This window comes from Spea bombifrons, chromosome 8, assembly GCF_027358695.1.
Source record: "Spea bombifrons isolate aSpeBom1 chromosome 8, aSpeBom1.2.pri, whole genome shotgun sequence".
Lineage (NCBI taxonomy): Eukaryota > Metazoa > Chordata > Amphibia > Anura > Pelobatidae > Spea > Spea bombifrons.
In genome coordinates this window covers 3,511,385-3,524,086 of record NC_071094.1, presented here as the reverse complement: position 1 = coordinate 3,524,086, position 12,702 = coordinate 3,511,385, and the positions used below count along the sequence as shown (strand labels likewise).

The 12,702-nt window shown below is 45.1% G+C and overlaps 1 protein-coding gene across 4 annotated transcripts in view; it reads right to left on the bottom strand.

Moving 5' to 3' along the window:
- The window catches only part of VAV2 (vav guanine nucleotide exchange factor 2), an 84,279-nt gene that overhangs the window by 55,471 nt on the left and 16,106 nt on the right, over positions 1-12,702 (bottom strand). For all 4 annotated transcript variants that reach the window (XM_053473520.1, XM_053473522.1, XM_053473521.1 and 1 more), the window contains exon 2: positions 12,512-12,628. In XM_053473520.1, coding sequence (XP_053329495.1) covers positions 12,512-12,628 — 117 coding nt within the window. The remainder of the gene's footprint in view (positions 1-12,511; positions 12,629-12,702) is intronic.

Sequence of the window (12,702 nt, the reverse complement as noted above, 5' to 3'; positions counted from 1 at the left end):
AGGGCGACTAGATGGGGGCCGAATGGGGCCGGTCTGCCGGCAGATTCTCTGAGTCAAGGAAATAAAGAGCGAGACGAAATGGTGAAGCCAACGCGGAGTTCGTCTAAACGCCCCCAGCTCTCTACACAAGGAAGAGGCCATCTGTCTCTCGGAGAGCGAGGAGCGGGTGAAGCGCATCTCGGAGCGTTTCTGGTACCGATAAATCCCAGACGGAGCGCTTCTGCCGAGAGGCCGGAGACGTCCGCCGACTAAATATTATTCATTCCTTCCGCGCGAGACAAAGCCTTATGTGACCGTCGCCGTTACCCCGCGCCCAACAGAGCAGCTTTGTGGGACGATACCTAAAACGGGGCACTTGGGAAGTACGGAGTTAAATTATCAATAAATAAAACGTTAAATGACCAAAGAGGGGCACTTTCGCTTTAGGGGGTGTGGTTAGAGGGGGGCTGGAGGCGGGGCTTTACCCAGACTTTGTGTGACTGTCACCTGTTGGCAGCTATTGGTGTAACGCAGTGGGGTATTTAGAAGAAGAATAATGGGGTTTATTTACCCCGTTTAGTTTATAAAGCCGCTCTCTGCTGATTCTATACACATTATCGGGGCTTTTAGGGCCGTAGAACCCTGCGATACCCTCATACCCAGCAAACATTCTGACCTCCTAGAAAAGAGGGGGCATCAGGGGAGGAAAGAAGGACATCAGGGGAGGAAAGAGGGACATCAGCGGAGGAAAGAGGGGCATCAGCGGAGGAAAGAGGGGCATCAGGAGAGGAAAGAGGGGCATCAGGAGAGGAAAGAGGGGCATCAGGAGAGGAAAGAGGGGCATCAGGGGAGGTATGTAGACCCACAAGTGGAATAATACGATGTCTTGGACTGAAATCCCAGTAGGGGTAAATCACCCTCAAGCCCCCGTGATATTACCCTCTTCCTATAAATGAAGCCGCAGATTTCCTCCGAGCATTCCCAAACCTGCCCCCAATCCCTTAACGCGTGTCACATGATCAGAGGTAATATCGACGCGTTAATGGCTTTCCTCTGTGTCTGATAACCAAGCGGAGAGCGCATGTATGAATGAGGGGCTGGATGCACACGCGTGTGAATGGTGCCTCGATCGTAACGTGTCCCGCGGGACCGCGGCTCAGGCTGTCTTACAACACAATACAGAGAGCGCGTCGAACAGAGGACTCTATTTACAACACGTTAAATATTTAACGCGCATTAAGACGGATCCGTCACTTCCAAACCCTACGTCATACTCCGAATAAACCTAAGTAATGGCATTTACAGATCAACACACACGCCTCACAAGCCCGCCACTTCCCGGGATCTGCATGATTATTCCTCCCCATTAAGTGATCCCTCCACTGGTGTTGCTGAGAGTTACTGATTGGTTCGCTAACGGTGGCATTAGGTGAAGGGAGAGAACTTCACTTAAACAATTCTCATGGCCTACGGTACTAACCCCTCCTCCCAATACCGGCATCAGCGATAAAGCAGAGCCATTAATACCCCAAAGGGGTTGTCTCTTGCATTTCAAATTCATTTTCTTACTGATCCAGCACTCGCTGGGTTAAGGGGTGGGGGGGCTTCAATGAGCCTCTATTACTCGCTATATATAACGGCGGAAACGAAAGGGAGAGGATATTATGTGAGTGTCTATTAGATTACACGATTAGGCGCTCTCAGAGACAGCCGCCTTGTCTCACCGTGCAATTTAATTATATAATGGGGTATTATGGTAACACAAACACATGCGCACGCACACACGCAGACACACGCGCACACACGCACACACTCTCTAAATGCATCATAAAATTGTAAAAACAAAAAAGGCTAAATAGCAGAAATCTATAAATTTCTTCAATGGCGATTTGGGAATTACACCTCCCAGTAAGGAAAGGGATATCTAAGGGGGGGGGCATTAATACTACAGGGAGTAATACTACTGAAAAGTCCAGAAGTCAAGTCTGCGCTCAGAGCTCCGGAATTAATAAATCCTCTGAAAGCCCGGAGGCTGAAAGGCTGGCTTTATTATTTTCTTATAATAATATATATTATTACATATATGTTATCTGTGTTATTAAACGGGGGGGGGTATCTCGGGTGCGAGAAACCTATAATGTAGCCGTCACTCAGACGCGCCATTGTAACAAGTCGGAAAAGCTATCATTTCGAGCGACGTCCTATCTCCTGGATAAAAGGGATGATAATAACGTGTTTTATTGCGGTGTAACCGTAACGGTATATTACAGAAACATTTCATCGCCCGTAGGCGGCGAGCGGGCGACTCCGTCTCCCATATAATTAACGTTCTGCATTGTAATGGTAATGAGAATTTCTGTGCGCCGACGCTCGGGAATATCAAATAAGACTGGAATAATGAAGCTCGGATACCCGCCTTGCCTACTTCTAACATATATATATATATATAATCAACTTCCAAGTCTGAGTTTTTAGTAAAAAAAATTAAAAAAACCTATAGACTTGACAGTTGACAGCTCTGGGGGTTATTACTGTATACAGCGCTGGGGGGTTATTACTGTATACAGCGCTGGGGGTTATATTACTGTATACAGCGCTGGGGGTTATATTACTGTATACAGCGCTGGGGGGTTATATTACTGTATACAGCGCTGGGGGTTATATTACTGTATACAGCGCTGGAGGGTTATATTACTGTATACAGCGCTGGGGGTTATATTACTGTATACAGCGCTGGGGGTTATATTACTGTATACAGCGCTGGGGGTTATATTACTGTATACAGCGCTGGGAGGTTATATTACTGTATACAGCGCTGGGGGGGTATATTACTGTATACAGCACTGGGGGTTATATTACTGTATACAGCGCTGGGGGTTATATTACTGTATACAGCGCTGGGGGGTTATATTACTGTATACAGCACTGGGGGTTATATTACTGTATACAGCGCTGGGGGTTATATTACTGTATACAGCACTGGGGGTTATATTACTGTATACAGCGCTGGGGGTTATTACTGTATACAGCGCTGGGGGTTATATTACTGTATACAGCGCTGGGGGGTTATATTACTGTATACAGCACTGGGGGTTATATTACTGTATACAGCGCTGGGGGGTTATATTACTGTATACAGCGCTGGGGGGTTATATTACTGTATACAGCGCTGGGGGTTATATTACTGTATACAGCGCTGGGGGGTTATTACTGTATACAGCGCTGGGGGTTATATTACTGTATACAGCGCTGGGGGGGTTATATTACTGTATACAGCGCTGGGGGTTATATTACTGTATACAGCGCTGGGGGGTTATATTACTGTATACAGCGCTGGGGGGTTATATTACTGTATACAGCGCTGGGGGTTATATTACTGTATACAGCGCTGGGGTTATATTACTGTATACAGTGCTGGGGGGTTATATTATGTATGCAGCGCTGGGGGTTATATTACTGTATACAGCGCTGGGGGTTATATTACTGTATACAGCGCTGGGGGGTTATATTACTGTAAACAGTGCTGGGGGGTTATATTATGTATGCAGCGCTGGGGGTTATATTACTGTATATAGGGCTGGGGGGGTTATATTACTGTATACAGCGCTGGGGGGGTTATATTACTGTATACAGCGCTGGGGGGGATATTATGTATGCAGCATATGGGACTCCTCTTTAAACGGATCAGAATTCTATCGTCAGTTTTATTATCTGTGCCATCAAAACGTTGAGTTCTTTATGGTATTCTTTGTCACCTCATAACACTAGTCTTTAGTATTTACTAAGATTATTTTTTAATACTGAATGTAATATCAAGTTTTTTATCCATCACAATTCTTCACGCAGAGCGAACGGAGAAAAATGGGTTGAAAAATAAGAAATTGCAAATAGCGTGATAATACAAAAAAAAAAAGCCCAAAACTTAATTCATCTTTTTTTTTTCTGCCACCCAACCTGATTTTTCATACCTACAACTCATGCTAATGTCTTTGATTTCCTCCTTAGCGCGGTGACGCTACCTGCTGGCGGGTAATTGGCCGCGTGTGGAGCGAGATTGGAGGAATAATTACTCTGAATGATGTTTGAAGCCGTTTTATTTATCTTTCATTTTATTCCGACTACAATGTTTTGGTCGATCATTGATGAGGATGACGGAGCTTTTATACCCCCGGATTTAACGCATGAAGGAGCTGGGACGGGCTCACGATTTCTCCTGCATGAGCTTAAATGGCTTCAGAATTTTTAGAAATATATATTAATTTTGCATTATTATAATTATATTTTTATTATTATTATTAATATTATTTTATTTTAAATTACACAATACCCGACACTCGGAGGTGGGGGATTGTTGAGATCATAAAAGTATTACGTGCTTTGCTTCAGGTGCGGAGGAGACAGGAAGGTCCGGGCAGAAATCGGGTTATTCCGCTGGCGGACGGGGTACTTAGTAAGCCATATAATCGGGTCTGGCGTTAAACGCGGCCCCGTCGTGTCTCGTCTGACGGAGAATCGGGTTCTTGCTTTCAGGAGGACCAGAATGCTAATTTTCTGTAGCAGCGGCAGAAGTTAGCTGTCAGAGCGGCCGCGCATGTTCTCCTGCACTTCAATTACCTAAAGCAGTTCATTCATATTTAAAAAAGCCGGCAGGAGTCTCTGCCTTCATCCCTAATGTGATCTGATTCTTTAAAAGGGACAGACCAGTCCCCAAATATACAGCTTGCCAGTCGGCTCCAGCACTGACTCCACAAAGACTGCGGGGGGGTCTAATGAGATAACCCTACCTGGGAGCTGTCATGATTTTTGCTCCCATTATGTTATTATGTTATTGATATCGCTGCTTGAACGCAGGTGACTCGATTTAACGAGTCTTTACATAGCGTTTTAACTTTTAAGTAACATTTAATCACTGCACAGAATCTTCACAATGGACTATTAAAGGGTTAATATTTCAAATATTTCAGGGTCCGCTGGTTTAGAAGGTTCCCAGGTATGGAGACCCCCCCCAATGGGCATGTGTGGAGATCGCTCCCATACATCTCAATGGGATGGGTTTCCGGCCACTGATTGGCTGCTAGTGCTGCAGCTTTTCCTTAAGGCATCATTTCTTTCTTTTTTTGGGGGGGGGGCAGGTTAAGTGAATGCGTATGAAGGAACCTAGAACTTATTTTAATATGCCTTCATTGAACAGACCCTCGCCCGCATGGAAAACAGCTGGGGGGGGCATAGGGGGCAAATACATAAGGGGGGTGTTCTGCAGATGGCCCCCCCAGGTATTTAGAACATGAAAAGGGGCCACGCAGCTATAACACGCATTGAAATGTACATGATGGCTGTGATATCTCTTTAAGATAAAGGCAGAGAGAGAGAGAGGTAGGAAAGAGTGTTTGGCAGGAGAGCCATTTTTCTCACTGAGCAAACACGAGGGCCGGGCGGAGGGCGGAGGGCAGAGGGGTCTCCCCAAAGGAACCGGAGAGCTTCCTCGTCTAGATACCTATGCAAAGTCCAGATACAAAACATCAGACACAAACGGAAACTTTCCAGAGATCCCCCGTCACTGAAAGGCTCCTGAGATAAGGGTTCCCAGGCGACCTTTTGTCCGACGCAGAACGCTTCTGGATTTAACATTTTCTTATTTCCTCCTTCCTGGTGTTCGGCCTCGTGTTACAGAGACATCTAAGGTGAACCCAGTTCAGAGAACTTAAAAGGTTTGTTTGGTATGAGGAAAACACCAAAAACGTCACGGGGATTTTTTTTTCCTTCGCATGGACAACAACGCTAGACTAGACTGGTGGGTCAAGAAAAAGAAGTCCACCATTAGGTGGTCTGAGTGATTCTAGAGCAGATCTGATGACCACTAACAGCTGCATCAAAGATACGTCATCTGGAAACGGTTCCTTCTACAGATGAGTTTAGTTCCTAACAGAAAAAAACACGAATACGTTGGAACAAAGAGTGTTAAGAGATTTAGAAGGCTTGTCATCTAGACAGAACAGCAGATCCGACCTGGAACGCACATCAGAGGGGAAGAGTCATCTGATTTAACACTGGAATCCCTCCTTCAGCCGGTTAATAAACAGACCTCCGAGTGACCGTCCTTCTGTAACCGGACTATGGAAAAAAATATGCTTAGGAAAAACAGGAAGACGGCAGGAGATGGATGGAGACACAAAAACAGAGAAGGAAGAGACAGACCCATCCAGAAACAAACTGCTCTTAATATCGGAGCCGGCCGTCTTCATTCTGGAGTGTTCTAGAACACTGCGTCCAAGGATGGACATGATGGAAAGTGGTCCAGAACGCTTTTGAGTTCTAGAAGCAGTAGACATGGAGCTTCACCGACACGGCATCACCTCCATAATACCGCGTCCTTTGTTTAGACCAGCTACGGAGATCCAACAGGATTCTAGCCTCTACGACTTCTGCTGGGAGGCTGTTCCACTTATCTACCACCCTCACGGTAAAGTTAAATCTCAAGCAGTTGAAAGAAAAATAACATAAAGCTTAAAACGACCTTCTCACCCCAGCCAACGTCAAGATACAAGCATATGTTCCTTTCTTTTGGCCAGGGGTAGAAGATCAGTAGAAGGTCATCTGGTTTCCAGCTCCTAACTTCTTCAGGGAAATCCCCTATTCCAGACTCAAGATGTTGCGAGCTTCCTCCTCATTTCTCGCAGTCTGCTGTCTGGTGGCATCATACGTTATCACGACAGAGAGCTGGAACTCCCAGACTATTACCCTCTGATCTTTAGGTGTTGGAGTGGAGAACGGATACGTCTCAGCAACACTTTGCCTGCGGGGTTCGCGGCGGCGGCGAACGCCACCCCACTCCAAACCCTTTAATCAAATCTCGTTTTCTGGAACAGGAAAAATGACGGATTAGGATAAAGTTCGCCTACGAGACGGAGCGCGAGGTCGATATTTGTCACGGACGCATTTCCAAATGACCCAACCTGCAACATTTTAACCGCGGAAGCCATTCCATCACAACCTTTAAGCGCGAATTCTAGCTTCGTGTTCTCTCCCCCACTTGTATTTTCATACGATATGATCTATGATGCCGTTATCCGCTCCCTAACCAGGGGTTGCCGTCTGTTGTAAATTATAGCGGGCATCGACATGACTAATTAGCTGCGTGCTGATTACAGTCACCGGGGGACACAGATCCGTCAAGTCGACTTTGAGATGAAGCGGAGACATCAATGTTGTTCCTTAACGAGGAGGAATAAGGACAATATTCCGACGATAAACGCCCATGTCTACCTGCCAACATTTCAAGCCGCCAGCCAACACTTGTTTCAGGGTTTATTTTTGATGTGACTTTCTGGCCTGTTGGCAGCTATTGATGTAACTGAGCGGGGCATTTAGAAGAACAATGGGTTTTATTTACCCCGTTTAGTGTATAAAGCCCTTCCCTGCTGTTTCTATACACATTATCTGGGCTTTTAGGGCTGTAGAACCCTGCGATCCCCTCATACCCAGCAAACATTCTGACCTCCTAGAAAAGAGGGGCATCAGGGAAGGAGAGAGGGGAATCAGAGGAGGAACGAGGGGCATCAGGGGACACTTGAGAGGTTCTTCGTTAGGTTCCTGAGATCTCCCAGCAGCTTCTTCTATGGTTTGAATATCATAACCAACCACGGAAGATTTACGGGACCTTTAATCTCCAGCAGCTACATCCTTAATCATACGTTAATCTTAAAAATCACCGTCGGGTCAGCCATGCGGGAATCTAACGCATCAAAGGAGACGGCGGCTGAAATGTAGACTTTCTATGCGCCATTAAACTACCCGATGCCTGACTGCCCGACTAAAGCTCAGGTAATTAAACATCTCGGCCGGTAATTGATGATCTGTAACAGGTGTCCAAGAGAACCGGCGACTTGTGCTGGAAGATCAAAGCAACTGGGTTCCCGTCTCAAGGAGCCGGGGGTCAGAGGTCAGATGCACCCCGTGCTGGGATAAGACATCTGGTGAGCTATCAGGCAGCAGACCGCCAACCGTCTAACACAAGTTAATTAAAACGGGCGAATAACTTCCCAATCGCAGTAAATCGGCATCAGATATAATTTTATTGTTAATTTTACCTTCCCCCCCCCCCAAAAAACCAGAAGACCGGATTGGACAGTGTAAAACTTGATTAATTAAGACATCTTTTTTTTTTTTTTTTTTTTTTTTAAGATAATTTAAACAACTTCCCCTTAGACTGATTTGCAGAATTAATTCAGATGAACGTCACATCAGATTTATTTCTCACTTGGGATGGAATCCAGAACAAGGAAAGAAGAATAGAAAAAATAAAATTATCTCAAGATGGTTCTTCTGGCGTCAGCAACACTGCGATTCGCCAACTACGCCCGGCAAAGGGTTTAGCGGAAAAAAAAATGTTACAAGAAATTCACCTTGCGGGACAGAAATGTAAAGGACGCTCGCAGCGAACATTCCACGATACAAAGTACGACTACGATAACAACAGCAAACTAGTGTACAAAGGGCATACCTTCCAAACACGCAAACACACACACAGACACACACACAGACAGTGACAGACACACATTACTGTTCAGTAGTTTGGGGTCACTCAGCTGTTTTCATGGAAAACAAGGACATTTCTGGCTGTAACATAATTACAAAAGGGTTTCTAACCATCAATTATCCTTTTAAACTTAAACTCGGATCAGCGAACACAACGTGCCATTGGAACACGGGAGTGATGGGAGTGGTAAAGGGCCATTGGAACACAGGAGTGATGGGAGTGATAAAGGGCCATTGGAACACAGGAGTGATGGGAGTGATAAAGGGCCATTGGAACACAGGAGTGATGGGAGTGATAAAGGGCCATTGGAACACAGGAGTGATGGGAGTGATAAAGGGCCACTGGAACACAGGAGTGATGGGAGTGATAAAGGGCCACTGGAACACAGGAGTGATGGGAGTGATAAAGAGCCATTGGAACACAGGAGTGATGGGAGTGATAAAGGGCCATTGGAACACAGGAGTGATGGGAGTGATAAAGGGCCATCGGAACACAGGAGTGATGGGAGTGATAAAGGGCCACTGGAACACAGGAGTGATGGGAGTGATAAAGAGCCATTGGAACACAGGAGTGATGGGAGTGATAAAGGGCCATTGGAACACAGGAGTGATGGGAGTGATAAAGGGCCATCGGAACACAGGAGTGATGGGAGTGATAAAGGGCCACTGGAACACAGGAGTGATGGGAGTGATAAAGGGCCACTGGAACACAGGAGTGATGGGAGTGATAAAGGGCCACTGGAACACAGGAGTGATGGGAGTGATAAAGGGCCATTGGAACACAGGAGTGATGGGAGTGATAAAGGGCCATTGGAGCACAGGAGTGATGGGAGTGATAAAGGGCCATTGGAGCACAGGAGTGATGGGAGTGATAAAGAGCCATTGGAACACAGGAGTGATGGGAGTGATAAAGAGCCATTGGAACACAGGAGTGATGGGAGTGATAAAGGGCCACTGGAGCACAGGAGTGATGGGAGTGATAAAGGGCCATTGGAGCACAGGAGTGATGGGAGTGATAAAGGGCCGTAGTGTCCCTTTAAATATATAAATTCATGAACAGAGGCGGTGCGGTGATGCCGAGCGACACTATAATATATTACTGTAAGAAACACCGTTCCTATAGCAACTGATAGCAGGATTTTATTAAGATTACAGGGAGAAAACAGAACAAGCGCAACGAAGAAAAGGTTTTAGTGTAAATGCGCAAAAAAACACATTTTCCATGATTATTATTTTTTTCATTTCTCTTTTTTTCCCTCTCTCCAGAAAAATGAACAGATAATTGAAAGATTATCACTACACAGAACTCTGATCTTCTCTGTAACGCGTCTAAAATCCCATACTATATCAGTGCGAAATAATCAAATGTTATTAATTATTTATTGGACTCACATTAAGCCAGGGGTTTTGTATGTCGTAAAGCTAGATCGTAAGCTCATGGGCACGGCCCTCCGCTCCTGTTGTACCCGTATGAGTAAATATTTATTTGTTGTGATCATATATAAGACTCCCAGTTGGTGCTTTTGCCCCCACTATGTTATGGTTGATATCCCTGCTTGAATGCAGGTGGCTCAATCATGCGTATCTTTAAATAATGGCAAGTCAAGGTGTCCACGAGGGCCGGTATTAGAGCCGTTTGGGTTGAATCACTACATACAGTCGTCACGATTAACGGATAACACGCGTTCCCGTTCATCAGCCGGTACTTTAAATATTCTTGAAAGCTGTTGTCGGAAGCCTGACTTATCACCAGCTGGGTTTATTGACCCAGCAGGATCAGCGCCGAGTACACAGTCGGCCCTTATGATGATCATTCCCGTAATCTATTCCAGTTACCGCGGCGCAGCCCGTCCACGGGACCCCCCGATTAACTGGCAGATGCCGACTCTCAGAAGAGTTTATTATTTCCTACAAAGAGTGGAGATGAATAATGCATGGAACGCAGATAGATCCATGCTAATGTCCTCCCCGCTCGGATATGCACACAGCGGCAGGGCGTCCGACGCACGGGGGGCACACATTGCGTCTTAAGAGATTGTAAAACCGCTCCTACCCAAGACACCTCTTTAAACACAACGACTTAGTTAATAATTCCCTTCTTGCACCTTTAAAGACAGAATTAAAGAGGATTTTACGCAGACTGGAGGGTTGCTTTATTGCTCCTAGAAGAGCAGAGGAGCGGCGCATGTCTAACGCTTTATCTGAACCCCTAATCTTCTCTCGGACCCCAAATATGCAGCGCATGGTATAGGTATAAATATATATATTATTTAGAAATATTACTTTGTAAACATTCCGTTTATATACAGAATTCCTACTCTGAAGACACAATTCTAACATTGTTTGGACCCTCCTTGTTGGGTTTGTTTGACTCGTAACAGAAGAATGATTGTTGGACCTGAGTATAAGCGCTTTCAGCATAAGCGCTGCTGGCACTTAAAATGTTAAATTGTTATTACGGTATTACATACACCATAGATTACGTTTATGGTGTCATTGGTAACATGCGTCACAATCTATGGCAGTCATTCATGGGAGAACACGTTGGCCAACGGGCCGTTCTGCCACCAACCTTCGAGATCCACCTTAAGACTGTATTCCATTGGGCCAGCACAGAACGAATCCTCGTGTATGCTCGAAATAATGGATTTTTTTCCCTAACCAACCTTTTTTCATACATTTTTTTCCCCCCTGGGGCTGGTGTGAAATGATTGACATCTGGCACAGGAATGGTGGCATCATTAGGACCTCGTCAAGCACCTTCAACGTAGGACCGCCGGAATTATAATGTATTATCTACAGTGGGGAGCGACACCTCCAGAGTTACAAAACAAGGGCAGAATTTTATAATACGAGCCGCTTCCAGAGAAATTCTAGAACCCGAGAAGCTTCCGGAATCTTCCTAGGGCAGAAACCCTTCCAGGAACGGCCATGATGCAAACCCGAAAGAACAAAGCCAACGGAAAAGCTTCGGCACATCGCATCGAGTTAAAAATACATTTAGTGTTAGTAAGCTAGCAATGCGTAGAAAAGTGTATTTTTTATTGTTCATCCGCGCTCTGCTCATCGGACCAAAAGCAGCTGTCAGAGAAGGTGCCGTCTGCGCAGGTTGAAGAGCCACGACGCAGGAAAGTACAAGATATTATTGGGTTGGTTGTTTTTTTCTTCTCCCGGTCCGTATGTCGTATCATAATGCGACTGTGAGGATGTACCAAAAAGGTACAATTCGGGATAATTCGATAAAAAAATCTTCCTTGTTTTAGCTCAATTTATTATGTATAGAATTCTGAGCCTTATTAATTTTTAATTGTGTTCGTAGCCCTTCGAGACGGGGTTCACCGCTTTAACTAATATGATTGAATCTGATATGGTTTGGTGGTCCCGCTGAACGCAAAATATAGATGGAAACATAAATAAATAAAATAAATTAACTAGATGAAATAAATATGCCGTGTTTTATCTTTTTCTGATTAAGAGGAGATAAACTCCTCTTACTGCTTTTATAATGCCGAGGTCAAGGTTCTGGAGTATATACTTCCTACATTCATATCGTTAGGGGTGATGGCTTCATAAGTCCAATAAGCCCAAATTCTTACGGGGGGGTTCCCTATGCCCTTACAGGAGAGGGGTAACCCGAAAGTCTTGTATCTATTCAAACCCAACCTCCCCCGACCTCGGTCAGAAAACAGGACTCTTTCAGAAGACCATTTCCTCAAGCTGTTTTTTTTCCACCCGACGCGTTTTACATTATCGTTATTTTCATTGCTCTAAGTTAATGATCCATGTAGTTCACTCTAAGCAGGGCTCCTAATAGTAAGTTCCTGTGATATTTCCTCCTTTTTGAAGGAGCATATGTCTTCATTTAAATACCCCAAGGCATTGAGGAAACAGGTGGAAGAGAACCTCACTTTAAGGCAGGTGAAAAGCCTCCAGAATTTAAGTGGTTAAACTAAGTGCACGGTAGCCATGAAAAGAAACCTGAGATACGAGTTCTTACCTTCCCAAAATCTCGGACATCGAACAGGTCGAAGGGGTCGAAGAGGTCACAGTTCCTCAGCGCGAACTTATCGTGGCAAACCTTTAAGAACGTTCTGATGTTCTTCAGGCATAAAAACTGGAATTAAAAAGAAGAGAAAGAAGTTAATTTACTAAGTTCAGCATTTACAGGATCTCACGGAATTCTAGAAC